Here is a 25,969-nt window from a genome sequence, read left to right as displayed (position 1 = left end):
GTTGAAGATTTGACAGACTAAAACTTAACTGCATCAAGAAACACAGAGGTTAGGGAGAGAGCTGTTTCTTGAAAAAGAAAAACTTTAAACATTTTTATGTGTAGAATAAAATGTACCCTTTCCTTGGTTTTGCATCAGAAGGCGTAGGAATGAATTTCCCTTTAATGTAAAAGAAGAGTGAGCAACTGGTTATTGCCTGGTGTATTAAAGAGAAATATCGCTTGCATTTTAGAGGTATTCAGAGTTTTCTTACTGATGGTTAGTTATGTCTCTTGTTGGCCTTGATTGTGTGTTGCACCGATTTTGAGCAATCGACCTTGTACCTGGGAAGAATCCCAGTTGCAATTTGAAGGTATTTTAAAACATAGAAATAATGGTAACTGTCAGTCTTCTCCTGAACTTGAGCATTCTATGGCCTTGAATAGATTCTCAGGGAATCAAGAAACCTTAGAGACTCAGGCTGTGCTTTTCCGTAGTGTGCTATGTCATTAGCATTGTGTCAGTTTGAGCTGAGCAAGTCTTCTCCCTGGAAAATTGAAATACCCACTGAACCTTACAGTGCTTCAGTACTTTATTTCTGCACTTGACATCTTCATTGCCAAGTCAAGGCTTAAAATATAACTATGCTAAACATGCACTTTTGCTGCAAATCCATATCCTTTTTCTAATCCCTTTCCACTGCCTGAGTGATGAACATCATGTTAATAATCCTGGAGAGGATGTGGAGGTACTTTCTAGGGGAGTCTTTGTGCAGCTCAAGCAAAATGAAGCTTGGTTTTCAATTTGCTCGTTCAGAGGAGCTCTTGGTATTTTTAGTTCACACATAAGAATCTGTTAATTTTCAGTGTTAAATAAGAAGCTAATTTCTTTATTTCCCTATCTACAGAAGATACGAGCTAGCAACTAATTAAGTTTTTCAGGAGAGAAAGCAGAGACAACTGAAAGTGCCACCAAAGAAAATCAAGTAGAAAATAAGGCTATTTTGTTACTCTAAAGTTGAGTATTTGCCTCTGTGAAGGAACTAATGAATCATCAAATCCTGGTGCCACTGACAGTCACTTCTTACAGTTCTTGTCATAAATTTATGTTGCCTCATCCTGGGTAGTTTGCTCTAAGTACCTTTATTGGAAAGTTTTGTAGAAGTTCTCTGGTTAGGGTCTGCAGAACCTTTTGATTTCCACTCTAGCTGCTTTCTCACCTTAGGCTCTGCTCACCTTGTCTTTAACTAAGAGATTCTTAATTTCCTATGGTTGCTGCAGTATTACTTCTGTCTATATGACCTCATTTGATTTCTTTTTTCTTGAGCACAGGTGAATAGGACTCTCAGGAGTACTCGGGATGGAATCACTCACCAAGGAAAGGCCAAACAATGAATGGTCAAAAATCCTTTTATTTTTACTTCCCCATTTCTAATCTTTTTGACAGGTCTATGTACTTTTATCTCTTGATGTTATTTTACTTTTATGTTTTCTAGTTTCACAACTTGGTCTTCTTTTCCACAGGTCTCATATCCCTCTTGCACACTCCATGCTTTAACATGCATCTTTTTGAGGGGGATGAGGCATAGGTTATCAATTAATTACCGCTGGGATACTTCCTGAGAATATTTTCCTTCACTTCATATAGAAATCCCAGTTTGATTTTTGTACTTTAAACTGGAATGTGGATTTTAAGTTTGTAAGCTATAATTTGGTTCTGTTTGCTTTTGTAGGTGGTGCCTTTAATTTTTCAAAACTTTTTCTCTTGCAGTTAATGACTGTGGGACCCTAAGAGTTTTTTTCCCCATTTCCAGTGATGGTAAGAGTGTCAGATGTAGAAAACACAAGATGCTGTTAGGCAGGAAAAACTGGCAGATAAAAACACAGAGAGGAGAACCCACAGCAGGGGCAAGGAATGGAAGAGAAAGGACTAAAATGAGAAATTTGCTTCTGGTCAGGTAACAAGAGTGATGCAAGCCTAGATGGAGGGAAAGGCTTGGAGAGTTGTTACACATGAGGACCACCAAGATGGTCAGAGGGATTGGAACACTTCTGCTAAGGAAGGGCTGAGAGAATTGGGATTGTTCAGCCTGGAGAAGAGAAGCTTCACAGTTACCTAATTGTGGCCTTGAAGTACCTGAAGGGAGCATACAGGAAGGATGGGGAGACACTTTTTACAAGGACCTGTAGTGACAGGACAAGGGGGAATGTCTTTAAACTGACAGTAGATTTAGATCGGATATGAAAAAATAAATTCTTGACTGTGAGGATGGTGGGACACTGGAAAGGATTGCCTGGAGAAGCTGTGGGTGCCCCATCCTTGGAAGTGTTCCAGACCAGGTTGGATGGGATTTGGAGCAGCCTGGTCTAGTAGAAGGTGTCCCTGCCTGTGGCAAGGGGTTGGAACTAGATGGTCTTCAAGCCTCCTTCCAACCCAAACCGCTCTATATTTCTATAATTTTTGTCAAATGATGTGGGTATGGCCATAAGGCCTTAGGAGCACTGAGGTAATAGACTAAAAGTGGTAAATATTGCATGTAACAAACATCTACTTAAATATAACAAATGGACATTTATGACAGCTTGGATGGCATATTAATTTTTTAAGTAAGACACTTTTTTACTCTGTATTGTGGTGCAGTGGCAACTGAATTTCTCATTTCTTGTCTGTTCCACCTCCAGGGGATGTTCTTGTTGCTGTAAATGATGTCGATGTGAATTCTGAAAACATAGAGAGGGTTTTGTCTTGCATTCCAGGTCCTATGCAGGTACAGTATACAGGACAGTTGAACATTTATTCCAAAAATCCTCTGTAAGACTTAGTACTGCTTCTAGCCTTTTTTTCCTGAGGAAACAAAGTTTAGGTGGCCTTTTTCTTAAAATTTACTCTGTTATCTTTTGAATGCATTGCTTGACTTCAGTCAGAGTAGAAATTTCAGAGTTTAATTCTGATAAAAATCAGAATCAGAAGAATCCTATGAAAATAGGTAGGTGCTGATGTCTAGCTTAAAAATAAACATGTCAGCAGGATAGTAGTGGATTTTTTTGCCAATTACTGTATTTAAAATGGTAATAATTGCTCTGAAAGTATTTTAAATTAAATAATTATGTCTTCATCAATATAAACAAGACTCACAAACTACAAGACAGTAAAAACAAGCCTGAATTAACAAGGAGTACTATTAAAAATATTTAAGAGCATTTTAGTGGTGAAATTGATACTGGTTTAATATTTAAATACAAAAATTAATTCTTGGGGTTCTAAGAGATGTTAGATTGAATACTTTCAAGATCTTTAAAAACTCAGCAGTGATGAAACTGATAGAAGTTAGTAATAAAAATTAGTATCAAAAAAAATTTCAAAAAAATCTGATGAATTATGTTTCTTTCCCCAAAACTTTCTTTTCTTCTAGCTGAATCATTTTGGAGCTCTAATGAAGAACTAAATAAGTCATGAAGAATTAGATAGCTACTTCAGAGCAAAGTCAGGAGAGTGTTACTTACCTAGGATGTTACTAGCATAAAATGGAATATTTTGAGTTACTCTGCTTAAATCCACTTGCTGATGGCCGGGAAGACAAGATAAGAGTTGAAACTTTCATGTGTATGAGGTATGAGCAGGGGCAGGTTAAAAATTAAAGTGTCGCTTGGTAGTTTTTCTTCAGGTAGAATGTTCAAGGTAATGATAATAATAGAAATATTTTACAGTCCAGAGATTTTTCAGAGTGGAAATTTTGTGTTTTCTTGAACACAAAGTTCTATATGCAAGTTCCTGTGGAAATATATATTCAGTTGCAGTGAGATTGAGTACTGAAGATGTCAATTCAGGAAGCTTTCCAAGATATCTGACAGCCTGAAGTTTGCCTGAGCTACTGGAGTTGTGGTCAGGCACTGGCAGAGCTCCATGGGAGAAAAATCTTCTCTTGTCTGCCTTTGACCAAATATGGAGTTGCTGTAACTGTTATTAAATACAGAATGATAAAAAAGGCAAAGATGATCCAGTTTGTGTAATTGCATCCTCTCTAGATGAGGGTGTAGGTATTACTTGTTTTTCAAATGCAGTGTAGCCCTTGACAGAGCAGTTCCTGGTGATGCAGTGTCAGTGTTTGCTCTGTCAAGCAGGCAGCCATTACTTGAAATATTTATCATGGTGGCTTTCCAAATCCTTTCATTAAAGTGCAATTATTCCTTTTCCACTGTGCAGTTTGAGTCAAGCCAGACAAGTGGTGGCTAGAATAGACCAGTGGAGATGTAAATACAGACTTCTGGGTTTTTTTGCCATGCAGTACACTGCAATCATGCTGTTGAAGGAGCAGAGGGTTGTTGTAGCTGACATTTTGTAATACAAGCAAAATTGTTACTGTGTTCTCAGTCATCTTACCTTGCAGAATATCAAACAATATGCAGTTTGAAGCCTTCTCACTTACATATAAGTTATTTCTTTAAGTGAAGTCCCTGCTCTTCTGGATTCATGTTAAAAATTGCTGGAATTAATTTCAAAAACTTCACTACCTAGATTCAACTGCACTATGTGACATAACATATCTCATTATTGTATTTCCAGAATTTTGTTTTTCTTACCTCAGTTTAGGCAACTAGATCTAGGCTTGTAAGGGCTAGTTTAGCGCATTTATTGAGAAATAGAAGTCCAACTGCTACATTAATCCTTCATTTTACATTTCTGTAATCAAAATAGTTGCTGTTTCCTAGCACCACGAGACAGAGAAGACAGAATAGGAAGGGCAAGATATGCTAAAGGAATATACTCTTCTTTAATACTCAGAAATTGCAGAACCATATGACTCAAAACTTTGTAAAAATATCCAGCCTGAGGCAGGTATCTAGAATCAGCAATTTCAGCCTGAAATGTTGAGTTCCAGTTGTGCAGACCATAAGCACATGGCAAACAGATACTGAAAACAGGAACCAGCAAGCAGTCTTTAAAAGGCAGGCAATGCCCCCAGCTCTGTCTGTAATGAAATCCATCTTCCAAGCCATGCAGCTTTCTTGCAGATGAAATCATGCCTTTCTGGGGCAGACCAGTGGTACAGCAGCTACATTTTCTCTTTCTACACTGAGAAATGTGTAATAGTATTAAGAAGCAGATTAAATACAAAGTGACCTTCCAGTCATTACTTTCCAGCTTCCAGCAGTTAATAATAAAGGACTTGTAAAATCAGTTAAGGATTTCTATGTTCTCCTTTGTTTCTTAAAATTCCTTTGACCTCCACAGCATCCTGGAACAGTGATTTATGTAACTGATTTGTATTATGTTAATTATCAGTGGCTTTCAAATTTCCATCTAACCAAGTGCATGTCATACCCCCACGTTCCTGGGTTATGAGAAAGTTAACTGTTCATTTCTTACCCTGCCATGGCTGTGGAGAGCTCTGTCATGTTCCACTTTGTCACCTTTCCTAAGCAGAAAATGATGATCCATGTCCCTCACAGTTAGCTGTTCCTGCCACCTTCTTGCCATTTGATTAAATTCTTCTTGAGAAATGTTCTAAGTATTGAGAACATGAGCATGATGTATAGAGTGGAATATTAATGCTTTTCTCATTCTTTATGTAATTTTCTGTTTTCTGTTGTGCCTTGAACTGGTTTTCTTCAGGAGAAATGGAATCGAAGCTGTAGAAAGTTTCACGGTCTGTACTTATAAAAGGGGACTTGAGTAGCCATACTTAATCAGATCCTATGCACTGCTCAGGATGAAGATTCATTTCTTCTCCACCAAAAAAAAAATATATATATATGTCGAAATGCAGTCTCCTGGTCAATTTCTATTACAGTGATGTGGGAGGCAGCATGGATGACTCCAGATTGAGAAAGAGTTAAAGTTCTGTTCAGTCCAGTTTGTTTTGAGCTGTTCTTTGGAGGATCATATGGTTGTGTCTCTTAAGACAAGACAGACTAAGTTTGTTTTTTTTTAAATTGAGCGACTAAAAGGTAGACTGCAGCAAGAATGACATCTGTGTGTCATTAATGTAGAGACTGTAGCCTAAGTGTCATGACTTAATGTCCAGAGACAAGCTGCAGTAGAAGTTGAGAGAAATAACTATTAAGCCTTAAGGAAATCTGTAAGAAGTTAGACAGGGTATGAGGAAAATATTCTGAAATATATGCAGATGGCGTGACAGAGAAACAGAACGGAGTTTCAGAATGCTGAAGAAGAAAGCACACACTTCTGAAACTGTCAACTATCAAGTTACTGGGGCTTAGAAAGCAGCTGCTTCTCAGCAGGGTGTTCCTGCTCCTCAAGCCCTGTTCATGTGCAGTGCCAGGAATCAAAACTGGACTGGTGAGGAGAGGGCGAGGGATGAGTTGCTGTCTGAAAAGAAAGAGATAGGACAGGAGAGCAGGACTGGCTGCTGTGCTGTGTCAGGGAAGAGGAGGAGAAAAAAGACTGATGGCAGCCCAAATAGGAGAGGAGAAAATGAATGGAAAGTGTTGGGAAGGGACTAAAGTGGAAGATGGCAACCAGTGACAAATGTAGCTGTAAGAGCTGACGATGGCACTTCTCTCCAAGCTACTTTGACAGGCAGTGGGTGTTTTCAAGGATCGTTATTTCTTGCTGGCACTCCTCTCTTGAAGTTTGTGAACACACATACACAATTACCAAAATGATCTGGTTTTAAATGTATAAATTATCTGCTTGGGCTTCTCAAAATTTATCACAATTGGAAAAACAAAAATGGATTTTGTTGCATCAGTCCTCAGGCTAAAGTGCACTGATTTTAAGAAAGAAGCAGGGTTTGGTGTGATGTGTTGTGTTCAGAACTTCCCATGTTACAGTATTTCAAGGCAGACAAACAGTCTTGAGTAAAAACATGTGAAAGAGGAAACTAAGAGCATGCCTACTTAGTCCAGATATATCTTCAGTCACTTTGATAAACAATAAGGTCTCATCCAAGAACATAAATTAATTTCTTCTCCTTGGAACTAGCATTTTATGCTCAGTCAAGAGATCGGTGTTTCTCACATCTCCTCCTTTCATACTAATGATAATGTGTTCATTCACAAAAAAAGAAAAAAATCGCTTTCATCACTGCTGAGACAATTAACAAACATAATTTTTCTATGTCAGAGCTTTAAAAAGTATGTCTGTAAAGCAAATTTTGAAACATGTTTCTACATCAAGTTTGGATTATATGTTGTTTGTGTGTCAGGAAATACTAATTTATTCTAAAACTCCTGGGTTTAAACTTATTTGGGAAATAAGGGACAGTAACTATCATATTTTTTTTTGCAAAATCAGCTTGATCATCTAAAACCTTTTAAGGTTTTGTTTAAGAGAGGATATTCTGTTTGTGTTCTGATCTTTCTTCTGAAGACAGCACAGTAAGGGATGTAAGCAGTTTTTGGTCTACTTGGTAGTTGTGTAAATTGTTAAATACAACAACAAAACTCTTATTTTCTGATTTTACAGTTAAAAAAAAAGGAAAGTTAACATACTGAAAATGAAAGAATTGCTACCATTACAATTTTAACAGATTTTTGCACTCCAGTGTAAATTTAAATGGATTTCCCTGTGCAAATGTGTCAGTCAGTCAAAATGGCAAAGAAATGCTCGAGAAAGAGCCTTCAGGATATGTATTTAAGAAACTGCTGACATTTTGAAAGAAGTCAAATACTGTGTGTGTTTCAATGGCACAGTAATGGGTTTATTGTGCTCAGACAAAGCCAGAGTAGTAAGTATGTTTTTCTATTCTCAAAACCATAAGAATTATGTATGAAAACATAGCAAACCACATGCTTACTCACATGGTTCATAGACCATGTAATAGCTGGCTTGTCCTTTGTAATAGATGGTTATGTAATGCTGAATGTATAATTGGTTTTCTTGAAACAGCAGGAATTTTGTTAGCTTGCATCTTCGTCAGTAAAGCTGGGGCTGAGAAAACCTAACCTCTTAAAGGGCTCAAACTCCATGTGTTTCATCTGATACTGGAAAGTAATTGTAAGTACAGCCTCATTCTCACAGTAATTAATTACCTTAATAGGTTAAAATGACATTTGAGACCTCAGTATTTGAGCCTGAAGGAACTTCTGAGCAAAGGAGCAAGTCAAGTATGAACAACCTGGTTCGGCTCCTGTGGGGAGAAGACACCTTGGACCTTCAGCAGGCTGTGCAGGACGTGCCTCACATTGTCATGTTCCTCACGCTGAAACCAGACTCAGAGACATCCAAGGATGAGGTATGTGCCTGACTCAATAAACCTGAGCTCCAAGGTAACCACTGACCTAGCAGCTCTTAGGACTTTTGATGTAAAAGAATAAATAAAAAGTCCTCCTCATGGTTTGGAGTTGGGTATCATCCATAAAATACCCATTTTGGCAGAGGTAAGGTGTGAAATTCCAGGGGGGAAGAACCAGCATCACTGCTGACAAACTCCTGACTGGCCTTGAAGTCAGCTGAGAGCAGGTGAGGAGCAGCCAGGTGGTGACTCCACAGCCAAGGTGCCTTCCCCAGTGCAGAGCTGTCTCTGGGATGCTGACCTGGAGGTTTTTAAGCCAGGATCTGCCTAGTCAAAAAAATATGCTCCAGCAGGAGCTATTGGCAGTCCACATCCATAATCTGTCTGGCTCCTCCTGTTTTGAAATGCTAATGTGCCTTTTCTTAGAGGGCTCTGGCATGTCTGCTGTTAGCAGTCAGCTGCTGATACTTGCTTGGGCAGCATTTTTAGAGCCGCTGAAGTACTTTTCCTTTGTCCTGTAAAGCTTCCTTTCACTCTCTCTCTTTATTGTGTTCTTGGGGAAAATGTTGCCAGTGTGCATGTAAGGCGTTGTAAGTTTGTGTAGTTGCTCAGGATGTAGCCATAGCTACAAATATTCCTCTCCACGCAGGGACACAGAGCTGAGCTTGGCCTCTTTCCCAGTCTGGAAATGACAAGTGGACAAAGTGGACTTCTTAGGAACAGACATTTGGGAAAAGACTCTTCTGCCTTTATGTGATTCTCAAATTTAGCTTTGTGTCCCAGTGATCGTATATTATCTATGCTGAGGAGACATGAAACAAAGCACAGGTTTTTCCAGTCCCCAGGGACTAAGATGGCAGGACAGTGAGGGAGTGGGGAGCAGAAAGAAAGCATGTTGCTTTCTCTCCCTTGGAATTTATCCTTAGATTGAGATACCTTTACTTTTTTTTAATACTATTTTTCAACTGCTACAAGTCTACTTTCTGCTGGTGATGTGCAATAGAGAAGAAGTGTTAAAGCTACACAAAACAGGGTTTAATTTTATTTTCTAGAGACAGGGATGGGAAGGAGAACCCTAGAAAATTACATTATACCATAACATGTACTAGTCCAAGGTCAGTGTTTTCTTGACCACATAAACTTCATGAAATATTTAAAAAAAAAAAATTCAGGGCCTGTGGCTCCTCTCTTACACATGTAAATGCCTGATTGCAATTGTGCACTTCACAGTAAATTGAATACTGGTTTTTTGCCCCATTGTTCCTTTACATTCTCCCAAGAAACAGATTAATCCTGGACATTGAGCAGAGGTAAAAGAGGGATTGTAATGCCCTTGTTGTCCCTTCACAACATGGAATAATTGTTTTCTGAGAAGTCTTGGCAATTATGCAGCCCCAAATATGTTGAGAGATGCTTTGCTGATATAATGAAGCTCTTTATAACATTTCCTTGCAAAAGAATGCCGCCTTCTTTAAGGCATTTGTCTTTAAATTTAATTTTCTGAACTTCAGGCAAGTTCTATCCTGTAGATGTCCTGTCCCAGATTTAGTTTAAGCAGTACTTTAAATTAAGTTATGGTACAATAAAGCCATCCTGCACAACTGAAATATAATGACCCTTTAAGAAGCTGCTTTACCCATATCCAGAGGAGGCACAGTATGCAGATCACATCCATGTAAACTGTGGCAACTGGAACTTGTAAATAAGTATTCCACTTGTGAGCTTTTGGCACCTAAAATAGAATAAATGAGCTTTAAGACTTGCAAGCTCTGTCTGCTCAGCTCTGCAGGGAAGTAGTATTGGGAATCATTTGGGAGGTGTGTATGTGTGCCTGTGGGGGGGTGTCCCTATGGTAACAGTTTCTCAGTGAATAAGGTCAACCCTGCCATTTTTAAATTTTAGTTTAAGGTGGATATTACAATTATACATTATTTGTAGCCGTGTGCAACACTCACATCTTTGACCTGATTTTGGTAATAGCATGTCTTAAAAGGAATAATGTTCATGTTCCTTCTACTCTTACTAGAATATTCTGTCCAGGTTTGGGGTTTAGGTTGAGGGAGGATTTACACTTGAAGAAATGAGGTACTTGTATTTATTAATCCCATTGTCATTGGCCTGTGACCTTTGGGCTTGCTTTGGAGACAGCTGATCTGGTGGCATGTGCTGGCCCTTGCTAAATCACTATATCCATACATAATAACAGTTCTGCCTGTTTGTTACAGCTGGCTTTTCTTTCCCTGGGAATGTGTTCAGATCATTCTCAAACAAATTTTGTGTGAAGGCCCCAGTTCATAGTGAGGCAGGGGGGAAAAGGCTCCTTCTAGCCCTTTGCAGTGCTGCAATTAGAAAACAGCAGGATTTCTCCAGTTGAGCGATTGAGTCCAGAAAAAAAGATCCTTGTCACTAATGAGTATTTATAAATAGAGTTAATTAAATTGGATGTGAATGAAGAGTTTGTCAGGTCCTTCTGTAACAAAATTTTGCATTCTTTTAGTCTTGATGAAGGCAAATTTTCTAACGGGTGTTGGCACTGGCTGAATGTGATTAGTGACATAAACAGGGAAGTTAATCATGCCTGTGTCTCATTTGTTTGTGGAGAAAGATAATTTACTATAATCTTTGCAGTGGATATGCTTAATAATATATGCATTATTTTTGGCCCATCATGATTTGGCAAAAAGGAATAAATGAGGGGGAATCATGTTTGCTTATTACTATATTTTTATAGTTACTGAAATAATACAAAATTTGAAAATGCTTGAATAAAAGAATGATTTTTTTTTTAATGGTTAGAAAAAGAAAGCTATCTCACAGATATTTGTCTCTATAGAGCTTTAGTTTCAAATGACTTGTGTATCTGGTCAGATGTTTAATGAGAAATCTTAATGGTGTATTTTAAAATTTGAGCATATTCATCAGTTATGTTTTATGCTATCCATGTAAAGCAGCCAGGTAGGGTTATACAGAGACTTGAGTTTTCATATTCTATGTTAGCTTTGAAGAGCTGTATGTCTGATGATGTTTTAAGTCAGAATTCAGACATTGAAAGAACTGTACAAATACTTGAATCAGAGAATGACATAATTGGAAGGGATGTTAAAGATCATCCAGTTACAACCCTGCAGCCATGGGCAGGGACACCTTCCACTGGACCAGACTGTTCCAAGCCCCATCCAGCCTGGCCTTGGACACTTCAGGGATGGGGCATCCACAGCTTCTCTGGGCAGCCTGTGCCAAGGCCTCAGCACTCTAACAACAAATAATTTCTTCCTCTCTCTTGGCATCAGATGTGTTAACAGTGTACTTAAAGCTGTAAGATGCAGCAGCCACACCAATTGTCATTTTACATTTCTCCATGTAATAATTAATCTAAGTAAGTCATGCTTTTCTAGAAAATAGAGAATTTAAAACTGTCAGAAACATTCATGTGCCTTTTAGAACTTTCCAGTATGCCCATGCAGTGCACTGCTTGTTTCAATGTGATATGAAAGGATATGATAAAAGATTTCATGTTTAAAAAAAACCCCAATTGTTACCACAATAAAAAAATCATTATTTTGTTTTCTGTGGGGATTTTTTGGAGGGGCTTTGGTTTTGTTTCTTCACTAACAGCTAACTTTTTTCACAGCAAGAAATTATTTATCAGTACCCCATATCTGAAGCATCCCAAAAACTGAAAAGTGTGAGAGGGATATTTCTCACACTGTCTGACATACTGGAAAGTGTTACTGGTACCGAGATTATCAGGTAAAACTGTTTGAAATGTAATTACTGTTTTTATTACTTTATACATACATGTACAGCAAACATGGGTCATGCATCAAGTTCTAGACAAACCAGAGCAACTCAACCTGTTTAGGCAGTAATTTTTTTTTAACTACAACAGCATGCCTGAAGTTGGAGTGCTCAGCCTGGATGTAAATTGATTTGGGGAATTTTGTTGTAGTGGGTAGCAGTGACTAGGATTTTTAGTTCAGTGAAATGATTTTCAGCTCCTTTAGAACTTCATAGTGTTAACAGAAATACTTTTGGTTTCATTTTTTCTAGTTCCTCCCTGTTCTTATGTGAAAAACTGGTTCAAGTTGTTTACTGGAAAGAATCTGATAAGTTGTTCATAATTGGCCTTCCTGAAGAAAAGTGAGTTTCAAAGGAAAAGTTTTGTTTTCATTTATATTTTGTGTCCTCAAATTTATTTTATGTACTCTTCTAACAAAAAAAGGCAAGAAAGGGCTTAAAATGTACTCTTTTTGTTGTAACTGGTTTTTATGTCTCTGATTCCACTATTTTGATTGACTTTATTCACATCTTTCATATATCCATTGTTGTAATTTCTTTTTCTTTTCCTCCGAAGAGAATAAGATCCCAGGAATATCTTTAAGTTAGAAAAGAGTAGTATCCTAGGATTTGGTAAACTCAAGTTCTTTGAAGAGACTGCTGAATAACATCAATAATATTATAGGAGGGCTGTTTATTCATCATAAAGATGTTATAACCATAGCTGTACGTTTTCATTTTTATTTGTTAGTGTGCCACTTTATCAGCTGAGGAACATGATTGAAAATGTTGTCAGGACCTTGACATTCATGTACAGTTCCTTGGACAGGTGAGTTCTTTCAGAAGTATTTGCTTTTCAGTCACTCATTTTTCATTGGAGTTCACTGAAAAAGACAAGTATTAGGATTAATTTTAATGTTTCCAGGGAATTTCTTGGCATGTTCCTTTACACTTGTATAAAAACAAGAATTCTGTTGTTCTTGCCTTTTGGTTTCAGTCTTAACACTAGTAAGACACTCTTTCAGCAGGCTTTGTCACTTCAGAAAGTTTTGTCCTTGATCAGGTTAAATCATTCCCATAATCCAAGACACTGTGGATGTCAGCAGCAGTCTGCAAACGTTATCCTCTGTGTCTGTAAAACATACATGTGTATCAGTGTTACATTTTTAACAGAGTAAACACTCTGGACTTCTCCAGAGAGAGTATCTAGAGAGTATCAAACTCCATTTGGCAGAGTAAGTGTCTTTCTCTGCATTTGGAAATAACCCAGGAGACTTTCAGTCTGACTGTTAACTAAATAAAATTGCCCAGGTGGATTACTCATATTTTTGCATTTAATTCAGGGTTAATGTGTGTATGCCATAGTGAACAAAAATAACAAATCTCAGTTTCCAAAAGGATGAGACTGATGTTTCACTGACCTTAAGCTGCTCTATGGTAATACCATACTGGTTTAGTTTGTTCTTTGTTTGTAGGTACTGCCTGGATATCAGCTTAGTGGTTTTTTCCATGTTAAAAAAACACCCAAGTGTAGCATTGTGCTGTAAAGAGGCTTGTGTATGACTGAGGGTTATATAAACAAGCTGTACATTTCTCAGTGTTATTCTAACTTGGAGTTCATGTTTGTCCAGTGCTTTCTGCCAGGTGGAAAATGTTTCTCGCCTGGATCATTTTTTCAACCTGCTCTTCCAGCGTGCCCTCCGTCCCGCGAGGCTCCAGCCCAGCAGCAGCCCCGGTGCCCAGGAGCAGGATCCCTGCAGTGCCCTGTTCCTGGGTGGCTTCCCTGGCCTGCGCTGGCTGACGCTGCCCCAGGAAGTCAAGGTCATGTCCTTTTCACATCTCTCCAGGAAAACCAGGAAAAAAAAAAAAGGCCAAAAAGTCAGTGCAGGTGTCTTCTGCTCTTCCTGTCTGATTTACCTAAGTGCTTTGCCCATCCCAGACAGTCCATTTTCCTGTAAAATTCAGGTTTGGAGCTACACCAGCATTCCCACAGGATTGCTGTTGTGAGTGTAGTTTGGTGACTTTAGCATTATCTAGGAAGAGTAGAGAAAGCAGCCCCTGGTATGTAGCTGTATGTTTGATTTTAACCACTGAAGTATTTTGGCAGGCAGGAAATACTATTCTAGAAGCTCATGTACTTCTCATAATTTAGGAGAGTTATAAATGGCTGTTGCAGAATCAAAATAAATACCCACATGCCATTTGTTGATGCCAGACAGGTACAGTTTTTTTGCACCATTCCACTGTGCCAGGTTACCTCCATATTAGAAACTCAGCTGTGCTGTAAGCAGTAGTAAGACAAAAGGTAGATTGCAGTAAATAGTATTTAATTATAAGATCAATAACATTTTAGCTGCCAGTCATAAACCTCACTTTCATTACTTTAGTATCTGTGACTCCAGTTTAAAATACATTAGTCTGTGCCATTGTTTCCAGATTTCTCTTTGCTTTTTTGGCTTTCTCCCTTTTCTCCTTTAAAGGAGAACTGTCTTCTACTTTATCTTTAGTCACAGACTGATCATTATTTAGTTCTTTCCACCTTGCACTGTAGGTTTTTTACTGCTTTTTTACGATTTTTTTGATGGGGAGGTTTTCCATGCTTTTTTCTTACTTCTCAAGTTTCTGTAGAGAGGCTCTGTTGTGCTTTGGTCTCCAGTTTAGCTTGCAGGCTATTTTTTTCTTATAAAATAGTAAGTTTTAAAAGTATTTAGGAAACAGCATCATTGATACTTAAAATACAGACATCACTTTTCCAGAGTTCATTGAGATGATTCCCATTTGCCAGAAAAGTTTTGTTGTTGCAGAAGATGACATTTCCAGTTAGTGTTTTGGTGAAGAGCTGTTCTATTCTATAAGGAATATAAAACTAAAAATGTTAGTTCTTCAGGGAGAAAGCCATTTAAATTTTGACTGGGGAAAAGCTCAGTGGATGGTTAGTTGTTGAGTGCCAACAGACTTGCTGACATTTCTCTGTTTGAAAACTGGCTGTATTTCAATTAGAGGCAGCCTGTTAACACAGCTCAAGAAGTTTGCAACCATGTGATTTAGGTTCTTTTCATTAAGCAGCACATTTATGTCATGAGTATTCAGTGCCTAGGACCAAGAAAAGTACTCATAGTTAAACTTGATTTAACCAACAGCTCTTTCAGTTACAGAAATAAGGAAGCTTAAAGTAGTTCCAGTAGAACAAAAATAATGTGTGAGTTTTGGCAACTTCCATAGAGACAAAAAACTTAAATCCATTGGATAAAAGATTTTTCTGAAAACTCAGTTGGATGCAGTAGTGTTCCAGGTTTGTCTCTAGACCCCATGTTTTACAGCACACTGAAAGTAAGAGTGGCATCTCCTTTGTACCAACACTGGGCCCAGCAGGCACACAGGGAGAGAAATGGTACAGTTCAAAGAACAGGACAATAGACAGCAATTAGACAGGATTTTTCTTAATTTTGCTATCCCCAGGTGTTCTTGATATTTGATGTTGCTAATAAAAAATAGGTGCAGCTTTTTATCCAATCACTTTGTACTTGTGAATCCATATCTGAGACGAGCAAAACAGAGTGAGATGTGCTATTACTGGAAATTAATGTGTTGGGAATCTTTATTTTAAAAGTTTTGGGGGGTTTTTTTGTTTTTTTTTTTTTTTTTTACTATTTCAGATGGAAATTGACACAGCACTGAGTGATCTGGAAGCAGCTGACTTTGCAGAGCTGGTAAAAATTTTATTTTTGTTTGCTTTGCACAGTATCTCCTTGCCTTGGCATCACATTCAGTGGTTTAAACAAAGACTGTTTTCAAAATCCATCAACTTATTTTAATGAAGTGGGAATCAAAGCAGTTTATCCTGAATTTCTCTCCATGCTTAATATTATAACATATTATAATCCTATAGGATTGATCACTGAAAAACCGTGATTTAATATAATTTAAATCCATAGGATGTCTACGAAAATCACAGAGGTGATTGTTGTTACATTTCTTGTGTAAATAACAGTCTCCTTCCCAAGCAATTGTGAACAAAGTTGGAAACATCTATGGATCAGAATTAAATTTTCCAGTTTACAGAAGTCAATTACAAATTCTGCTTAGTTTTAATATTGTTACAGAAGGTAATAGTAATATAATTTACTTTAGTAACTCTTAGCTGTGCAAGGTCTAAAAACATTGACATTTCAGCTTTACTTTGTAATGAAAGCTCTCTTGAGCTCATGTTCCAGAACAGTTACTCTAAAATTCTATTCAAAAGAATGCCTGCACTGAACAACCTGAGTGATTACAGAAATCAGTGTTTATAAGTTAACCATTTATTGCACAGAAATTTATTCCACCTACTTAACTTAAAATACAGTATTTCTATCTAAAAACAGTGCTGCTAATGGGAGAGCACTGGGCATTAAAAGATGAATGACTGGGAATATTTTGAATAAAATGTTAAAGACTGAGAAAAAATGCTTTGACTTGAAAGTTTTACTCTATGAGGGCCCCTGGTGTCAGTAGTTATACTAAAGCTACTTTGCTGTTAACTGTGAGAATGGACATATCCTAACAAATATAGTTTATGAACACATAACAGTGAAGTAGAAACTAGTTATTTTGAGCTGAAATTTTTAGAGAAAATTGTAATCACACAAAATTCAATAAGGAAGGCTAAAAATTTGGTATTTCCCTTAACTGCTCAGTATTAACTGCTGTACTGGTAATAAGACATGGTAAGATATGAAAGTATTGAAGTACTAATTACAGTTGACCAGTATTAGTTCACTTGCATTTGGTAAATAAAATAAAAACGCAGAATTAAAAATTATACAAGGCTTTTTTTTCCCCCCCAACAGTCTGAAGATTATTATGACATGAGAAGATTATATGTGATCCTGGGCTCTTGTCTCTTTTACAAGGTAGTACTAATGATTAAGACCTAAAGATTAGGAAAATGAATCTAGAAATCTGATTTAGTCTTTCAGAATCTCACAAATCTGAAATGAATGTGTGACTGATTTAAGCATGCATTTCTAGTGACAGACCTAAAGCTCAAACACTGTAACAGAAAAAATCAGTCTCAGGAAATGCTATGTACTATGAACAGCAAGAACAAAAATACTTCTTTAAGACTGGAATTTCTTGGTGTACAATCCAAGGATTGGAAAGAGAGAGTAATAAAGCAGTAAGTTCAAATGAAACTGTAGGATATTCTAATAGGAACTCTTGTTTATTCCCATGTTTTAATAGTAGGTGCTCTATCTTGAATCTGTCTTTAAATTCAAGACTTGAGAATATTGACAGCTTTTTTCACTTCGGCCTCATTTGTAACTTTATTTCTCTTTGGGAAATGTAGACAGTGTAATCAACAGTATAAAGAGGAAAGTAACAGCCTTTGCTTTAAGAATACTTATATTTTAAGGATTTTATCAGTCAATTGTTTTACTGCACAGTATCTACCATGACAGCACTTCAGCTGTAAAGCCCTTAGTGCTGGAACCACTGTACTATGGATTTTCTTTGGAAATTTTATTAATTCCAGTGAAAGCTCACTATTTTTTGGAGAGAGAATTAAATGAGAATTCAAGCACCTTAACACTGTTGCTGCTTTGCAAGCTGGGAAAGCCCAGCTCACCTTTGATAACTTGCATATATGCTAATGGTTGATTTGCTTATATTTAGTTTTGATTACATATATATTATATATTATATATATTTATTATATTATATTTTGATTACTTAGAAGTGGCCCAAAAGCTTAGTGTGGTACAACTGTATATCAAAAAGGCAGTCTGTGGCCAGAAACCTGAAGATCTCAGTGCATGTGGAGTAGGGATATCTCTATATGAAAAGTACTCTGAAGTGCTGCGTGGTGGTGTTGTATTCTCACTAAACACACTTCCTTTTCTGTGTTTAATTAAGGGTTACTTGATTGGTAATCACTTGCCAAAGGAAGACCTTGCTGATGTGGGTTTCTATTGCCAGCACTACTGTCTGTTAGCCCTGGCAGCAGAGCAGAGGATTGGGCAGTTAGTGATTTGGCGGGAAGTGTTCCCACAGCATCACCTCCAGCCGTGTGAGGAGTCGAGTTTGACAGGATACTGGGAACCTGAAGCAAGATACTTCTTACTGATAGTTGGCTTGGTGAGTTAATGCTGCAGCATGCCCATTCTCTGAGGCTCTCTTCTGCTGTTGTGAGTTGTCTGTTCACTAGATCAGCACTTTCCATGCATTTTGTTGCGTAATTTTTCAAAATACTCAAATTGTAGCTGTTTCACGGGATAGAATTTCCCAGGGAGCAGCATTATTTATAAATCGACAAAGCTTGTGAAGTTTAATACAAATTCTCATTATTTTTATGCCTTTTCACTTCAGTTGAAAATGTTTCTACTTTCATAATCTTGTCTTTTCAGACAGCTCATATCAGAAATGTCTGGCTTTGGTTTTCTAATTGTGGACTTTCTTTCAAGCAAACAGCTGATGAGTTTGTAAGCAGTCTTTTCTGTTTGTATTTACAGAGACACTTTGTCCTGTGTGTCCTGCTGGAGGCAGGGGGCTGTGCATCCAGAGCTATTGGGAATCCAGGACCAGACTGTATCTATGTAGACCAGGTCAAAGCAACCATACTCCAGCTGGAAGGAATAGACACCAGCATAGAGGAAAGGCTGGATTCTCCCTCCATCCCACCTTTAGCCTGTGCTGACTGGTTCCTTCCTGCAGCACGGGACAGACTGGAGAGCTTGAGCACCTCACCTATGCTGAGCAAGCTCCAGAGCTCCTGTAAAGCTGGGAGCACTCCAGGGAGCAAGAGGAGCCTCTTTGGGGACACTTCCCACACCCCACGGAAGCAGAGCCCCCCGAGAAGCAGCAGGGCGGCCGAGCAGGGCAGCGAAGGGCTCGCGGGGGAGGAGAGCACCAATGCACAGCCTGTGCTGGAGCAGGTCAGAGAACACAGAGAGAATTGAAAAGGTTCTGGGGGCTTGGGGACAGAGCAGCTCATTCAAACTCAAGGTGGCTTTTATAAAAAGCGCATTATAAAATAGTAAGTCCCTTGAATTCAGTAGAAAATAATCCTGTTGCATTGGGGAGCTCTGAGTCAGCCCCAAAGCCATCACACTTTTTTATTTTATCATTGCTTGTAAATATTTGGGGCTTTCACATGCCTGAAGTAGGCACAGCTGTGTTGAAAAAAGCAGATTTAATAGGAGAATATCCCCATAATAACCTATCAAAATGAATGGTTGTACAGTTGTACAACTGCTTCTAACCAGTTTAGTCTAAAATAGACTATAAAATACATTTATATAAATTGATATAACTCATTCAGAATGCTTCATTGTCCTTCCTGTTGGTTTGGCTGGATTCTGTTCTTTCTTCAGCTGTGTATTCTCTGTTATTTTATCTATCTGCTTGTTCTTCAGGCCACTAGGAAAAAACACACCCTGCCAAACCCATTTCATTCAGGAAGCCTGAAAAAGAACTCTTCAGAGAAAGATACAGAACTTCTTAATGCTATCAAGTAAGAAATTATTTTTATTGAGTATTTCATTTTTTTAGGCCATTCATTTTGAATTGTTTTTCGAATATACACAGATCACAGAAGTCCCCTCATGATTTTATTCCAACGAAGGCTTTGCTGTGCAAAGATTATCAGAAGTGAATCTGTTAAACTGAGAGCTTAATTAAACATAAAAGTTTGAAATAATACAATAAAAGACAGCTGTTTCTGAATAATATGTCAGTATTGTGCACACCTGTCCCACATCTGTGTGACCTTGGAATTTCAAGCAGAAGTTTCTGGACCACACATGTACTTACTTTGTGCCTCCATGTTAGCTAGGTAGGTACAAAGCTATTATTTCACTTTCCTTTTTTGGGGACAGTTTTTGAGAACACAAATGCAATGCATAAGTAGCAGCACAGTTTTTTTAATTTGTGGGTTTTTTAAATTGAGTATTAGAGTCAAAATCAGCAGGATTTCCTTGGTGTGGAGATAGGAACCTTTTGAGTGCCTGTATCCATTTTTTACCCTACTGTAATTAGAAAAACAATTCTGCCTTAAGAAACAAAAGCTGCAAGCTATTTTAATTATTTTAATTAAATGAATTCTCCAATATTTTTAAGGTTGACATCTGGTCCTGAGAACACCCTGTTCCACTATCTGTCTTTGGAGACAATGCAAGGAATCTTTATTACTCCAACTCACAAGGAAGTAGCACGGCTCGGTGGCTCCATCCACCCTCAGTTAATTGAGAATTTCTACCAATGTTGCCTTTCAATTCGTTCCATTTTCCAGCAGTCCATGAGGAAAGAGGTATGGAAATTTGGATTTCTCTTTGTCCAGTCACATTTTCAATGCAGTATTTCAGGATTCTTTTCACTTCATTATTTCAGTGGTTCACGAGCAGCTGTATTTGCATGTCTGCAGACTCTAAACCAGAGTGGAATACCCTCAGTTGTATTTTTTAGATCCTAAAGTGACAATTGAAGTGAGTTAAGTGAGAAAAGGGGAAATAACAGTACAAATTGAATGACGGCAAGTTTGCAAATAGCAGTATAGTTTTCCTTAATGTTTCTTTAATGTTACTAAAGAAGTCATTTCTGGCTAGACCCATGTGCCTTGTAAATCTAGGAATTTTTAAGTGTTAAAAATAGTGATAATTTGGTGGATTGGCCACATGACACTGGGGTTTGGCTGAGTAGGACTTTGGCAACGAGCCATGTATTCTGGGCATTTCTATTGGGAGATGTAGAAACCTAAAAGCAAGCAGAGAGAATAAATTAGTATTTCTTAGCATCAAATTGCCTTTGGCTACAGCCATTAAATAGACATTTTATAGTTCAAGCCATAAAAACTGAGAATCAGAAATAACTGATGGACACGTCTCTTACAGCAAAATTTGCTGTAGTCTTTTGCAGATTGGCTCCAGCAATTAATGCTGAAATTGGCAGGCTGTATTATGGCACAAGGAGAATGTTAAAGAATAAATAGAAATTTGCCTTGTTCACAGTACATGATAAAAAATCAAATACAGAAATGTACTATTATACTGTGTATTCTTTGTCATCTGCTAAATACTGTTATGGTTTAGGATCAAGAGAACTGCACCAGTAATGCAAAGTTACTGTAAACTGATCAATAATTAATTTTGCCTCAATTTTTGAGAACTGAAAATTCACAATTTAACTTTTAAAATGTGTACAGGAATCTTGAATAAGACTTAAATGAAGCAAAAATAAGCTCAATAGTCTTAAACCCTATAAAATACAATGTTTCGACCATATTTTCTAGATCTGCAGCCCCTACATCTTCAGTACTGTAGGCATACTTAACAATGTGGTTTCTGCATCTGCATATGGCAGACAAAAGGTCCTTGTGTTGTTTTCCAAAAATACCTTTTCTTTCACCTTTGAAGCAACTCTGTTTCACTGGCAGGTGCAGAGATGAACCGGAACTTTTGCAAGGTTTATTCAAAAGCTCTGCTCAAAACGTAGCTCTAAAAGCTTGAGAAAACACAAAATGTCTTTATTTTCTATGCTTTTATGCCTTCATACTGAGTAAGAGTCAGAAAATGCTCAGAGCAAAGTGCTTCAGCTGTATATTTACTAAAAGAAATTCCTGCCTGGCCAAGTTTATTCAATAGACTTGTACTATCACAGTTCTTAATTAGGGAGGGACACAGAGAAAGAAAGATAAGAGCTTTAACTGTTGTAACACACTTTTAAAAGGTGCTGTAGTAGCTCAGATGTCTTATTAGAAAAACAGTGTTTAGCTAGAAAGAAAAAAAGTCAAAAAAGGGAGCATGTGTCTTAATTCCAGCTTGTGTAACAATGGGAAAGCCTTTTGATGCCAAAGTGACAAAACTGTGGAGAAAAGAATCATGTAAGCAAGTCAGTTACATCTTCTAAGCCTGGCTTTTTGACAGCAGAGTCATCCATCAGAGAGTCCTGAACAAATCACATGGTTGTATTCGCTCATGCTTATGTCAAAATGTCTCATTCTCTACTAACATTTCACCAGCTGTTTTACAGAAAAAGAAGGCAGGCAGTGGGATTTCAGAATTCAGTAAGGCAGCTGAGGACCCAGGTCTGGTAAGAGAACATGGACTTCTGTTTGAGTGCTCTCCTGAAAACTGGACTGACCAGAAGAAACCACCACCAACAATGAACTACTGGGTTGTCGGGTAGGTTTAAAGACGAAATTTCATCTCCAGTTTTTCATTTTGACTATGCCATTGTGTTCTTTAAAAATAAATTTAACTGTAGCACATCACAGAAATACTTGAGTTGACTGAGGTAGCTTTAATTTAAGGGGACTGGGAAGTTGCATTGATGTGAATTTCCACCTTTAATAGCTGCTGAGTCACTGACATAAACAAATAAAGTGACAGTTATAATTACTGTTATATTGTAAAAGAAACCTTTTCATTGGGAAGAAAAATGTTTAAAGAGAAAGAAGAAAAATAATTGTTTCCCACCATGAATGTACACAACTGCAATTTGTGTGGAAAAATTTAAATCTTTAATTAAAACATTAAAAAAAGTTTATGCTACTGTTGATACCTTTTAAAAAATAATTATAATGCACAGGTATTAACAGCTTCTCTATTTTAGCTCTCTCCCTAGAAGAGCTTATTGGATTAATATGTGGGAGTGTAACTACCCAGATGTTATTACTTTTAAAAATTAGTAAATATGTGAATCCAGGGACTTGCTCCCAAGGACCTTGATTGCAGTTTGTAGCCCACAAACTTGGATTGCTGCAAATAGACACAGAAGATCATGAAAACCTGAAGATTTTTTTTTTCCTACACAGCCTTAAAAAAACTGAGTAGATAATAACTTGATTTAAAAATCCAGTGTATTGAAAAAGGTAAAGTAACGCAGGACAGACACCAAAATTTGCCAACTGTCTTTCACAGCAGCTTGTTTTAACTTCCTGCTGAAACCTCACAGTACAACCAGAATCTACCATTTGGGGAGGAAAAAAATAACACCTGTGATGATTTTCTTCTTTTTCTTCTTTCTTTTTTTCCCCCAGGAGACTCATTCTCCATCCCAAACCTCAGGAGTGTTACGTGTGTTTCCATGACTCAGTGACAGAAGCTGCTGTGGAGCTGGCCTTTAAACTGTCCTTTGGCTTAGCTGCATAGATGAGCTTCCTGCACACTCAGGCATCCTGCATGGTGGTGTTCATTCTTTAAAGCATCCCGTATAAAGGGAAATGAACTCAATTTGGGTGTCACACATGGGGCATCTTTGAAATGCTTCAAAAAAATCAAATACCTTGTGGTATGATGCAGTTAAAATTTCCGTGGTGCTTCTGATGAGCTCATCAATTGAATGCTTATTTTCAGAGAACCAAAGTTCTTATTTTTATATGCTGTCACTTTTTTTAATCCTGGTCATAACTTTATTGTATGAAAACACCACATCATTTGTACGTTCACTGCTGTTCAGTGTACAATATGCAACATAAAATGGTAAGCTGATCCTCAAAGTATGAACATGGAAATTGGTGGTGGAGGAAAAAAAATGTTCTCCAGTTACTTAAAATTTTGCACCTCTGAGGGCCTGAAAAATACTGAATGTTTCCAATAACATTGTGTTAATCAAAACAGAGAGAAATCTTTTAGACAATTCCTGGCACTTGGCCTCACAAAACTAATAGTTTACCATTTTTGCTCTCCTGCACACTCAAGGACTATAGTGCAGTTGATGTTTTACTTGACTCCGTGAGTTTTAACTATAAATAATACTTAAATTTGTTAAAATGCAGTTTTGAACACACAAAGAAAGAAAGGGGGTGGGCAGGGTGGTTTTAAGTTGTGCATGGACTTGGCTTATTTTATATTCATAATTTCATAATAAAAATGTATATTTGTTAAAGAACAGTAAAGCATTAATTTTTTTTTTTACTTAATGTATTTTCTTTTGTTTTATTATTTTATTCTACTTGTTTTTCATGAGTGTTTTTCATAAAATGTGTAACAAGAATTCCATTTTAAACAACGGGATCAAAAAGTTTAAGTGTTCAGGAAAGCAAATTCAATTTCATGGGTTCTCATGGCCAAATCTTTAGATCTTGTTTTCACTAGTAAATGACACAGTTTGGGGTAGTCCTAAAACAGTCAATCAAATGCATGCAGTGCTCACAGGGTGATTCACAGCTTGTCTTCATCACTCAACGGTTGCTTTAGTTCCAAGCAGCAGAAGTCTTGGGCCTGAAGTGCAAGCTGTGATTGAAGACTTTGCTAATCAGCTTTCCTCAGGATTTATGGTTCCTAGCAGATGAGCAGCAGTATTTCAGTCTGAGGCCTACAAATCACAGCAGTAGTGTGTTAGCTGTGTTCCCCGTGTATAAATCAAGTGATGGGAGAGTTACTCTGTTACACCTCTCAAAAGTCTAAAATACCTGAGGTTTGGGTATTAGATTGCTTGGTAGATAGAAGAAGGAACGTGGAGGAAAGCAAGCAGCCTTTGCTGCAGTGCTTTTAACTGTTTATCTTCATGTCCAGGAGAACCCTTTCTTTAATTTAGAAGAATAATGTAATTCTAAAAGTGCCACCGAGTGTCTGGTACCTGTATAAGCTGTCAGGCATTGCTTTAAGATGGAGTGTGAGCCAAAATGCACAGGGAGGCTGCTTCAGGAGAGCAGTGTCTGCACAGCCCTGTCAATACTCTGCTCTCCTGCACTTTCCATTGCTATCCCTACTCCTAGAAATGGGTCAAGTAAGGAAACTGAAAATCTAGGCTATTTCTCATACTACTGATGTTTCACTTATAGTTTTGAGATTTTCTAGTGCTAACACCAAATTCATACGCTGTTGGTAAGTTTCAAAATAAATCTGGACTTCCAAAAAGAAGTGCTTGAAAAAGGAAGGACCTGAAAAGGAAGATTTTTGGCCTTTGTTGCAGCTCATACCAAATAGAAAAGATATTTTATAATATCCTTGGTGTAGTATAAAATTTGGAAATTTTAGAATCTCTAGTTATTTTTAAAAATCCATTTCTTTCTCTGTAGAATCTCTGGCACTGGTGGTTTGGTAAATGTGACACAGTATTCCCAGCACAGGCTCTAAAGGTTGCTTTTAAGGACAAATGCAAACATATCTTTATGTCCAAAGGGGATAAAGGAAAACAGGTAAAAATAATCTTGTGCATATTAATTTTAATAAACAAAATAGATCTGGTAAAGAGCTGTGCACTTCTTTCCCTCAGCATGGCTGGTAATTAATTAGTGTGGGTAGAAAGCGGCAGGTTTCCTGTGTAGCCTGTTGTTACAGCAATAAAATCTGGGGTTTGATCTTAAATGATTAATGACTTTGTGAGGTGCCTGCAAATGTTCCTCCATTCAGATGGATTCTTGAAAGGCACACGGGCCAACACCCGTGGAATTAATGACAAGAAATCGTGGTCTTGGAATATGAAATGTTGATACTGGCATTTGGCAAATTGCATACAATTCATTCGTATCAGCAGAATGGAAAGTAAATTCTTCATATCTGATTTGTTTAATGTGAAAATAGATGGAAAATCTGCTTCATTTGTCTCTGTCTTAAGTTATCTCTTTCAGGTTTTCTTTGATTAGGTTTTGATAATGTAAACAAAAATCCAGTGTTCTGTGCTTTCTCTTGTTGACAGTTTTTTACTACAGTGCCAGAAAATTTCCTTGCCACAGGCTTTTCTGGTAGTGCTGACCAGGAGAAATTCTGTCAGTCACTAAAGTTTGATTAATCTCCTGATATCACATGCAAATTCTTAAGCAGTCCTTTTTCAATTACATTCATTTTGTATATACAGAGTTTAAGGTTGTTTTCTTTTTTTCCTTACAGTGGAAAAAGTAAAACAGGCATTGTGTAATTAACACTGTTTACAGTTCTTAAAATCTCCCTTCCATCTCCTGGAAGTGCTTCCAGATGGCTCACATGTGTATGAGCTCGTGACTCAAATTTTAGAAGCATTCCATGAATAACACTCAAGATTAATTTTCTTAGAAGAACAATATTTAGCCAAGTGGCATATCCACTGATATGGATGCTG

The 25,969-nt window shown here is 37.5% G+C and overlaps 1 protein-coding gene across 2 annotated transcripts in view; it reads left to right on the top strand.

Moving 5' to 3' along the window:
• The window catches only part of INTU (inturned planar cell polarity protein), a 34,438-nt gene extending 10,589 nt beyond the window's left edge, over window positions 1-23,849 (top strand). Inside the window, exons 3-17 of one of the 2 annotated variants that reach the window (XM_053975714.1) lie at window positions 1,750-1,797; window positions 2,661-2,746; window positions 7,982-8,176; window positions 11,808-11,926; window positions 12,227-12,316; window positions 12,705-12,782; window positions 13,585-13,774; window positions 15,610-15,663; window positions 16,783-16,845; window positions 17,849-18,070; window positions 18,445-18,867; window positions 19,348-19,445; window positions 20,051-20,240; window positions 21,959-22,110; window positions 22,968-23,849. In XM_053975714.1, the coding sequence (XP_053831689.1) occupies window positions 1,750-1,797; window positions 2,661-2,746; window positions 7,982-8,176; window positions 11,808-11,926; window positions 12,227-12,316; window positions 12,705-12,782; window positions 13,585-13,774; window positions 15,610-15,663; window positions 16,783-16,845; window positions 17,849-18,070; window positions 18,445-18,867; window positions 19,348-19,445; window positions 20,051-20,240; window positions 21,959-22,110; window positions 22,968-23,079 (2,120 nt within the window). In that variant the 3' untranslated portion in view covers window positions 23,080-23,849. The remainder of the gene's footprint in view (window positions 1-1,749; window positions 1,798-2,660; window positions 2,747-7,981; window positions 8,177-11,807; window positions 11,927-12,226; window positions 12,317-12,704; window positions 12,783-13,584; window positions 13,775-15,609; window positions 15,664-16,782; window positions 16,846-17,848; window positions 18,071-18,444; window positions 18,868-19,347; window positions 19,446-20,050; window positions 20,241-21,958; window positions 22,111-22,967) is intronic. The other variant, XM_053975715.1, reaches the window with a different exon arrangement.
• Window positions 23,850-25,969: the final 2,120 nt, after the last annotated feature.

This window comes from Vidua macroura, chromosome 4, assembly GCF_024509145.1.
Source record: "Vidua macroura isolate BioBank_ID:100142 chromosome 4, ASM2450914v1, whole genome shotgun sequence".
Lineage (NCBI taxonomy): Eukaryota > Metazoa > Chordata > Aves > Passeriformes > Viduidae > Vidua > Vidua macroura.
Note: the sequence above shows the minus strand (reverse complement) of the source record. Positions and strands in the feature narration are given on the sequence as shown.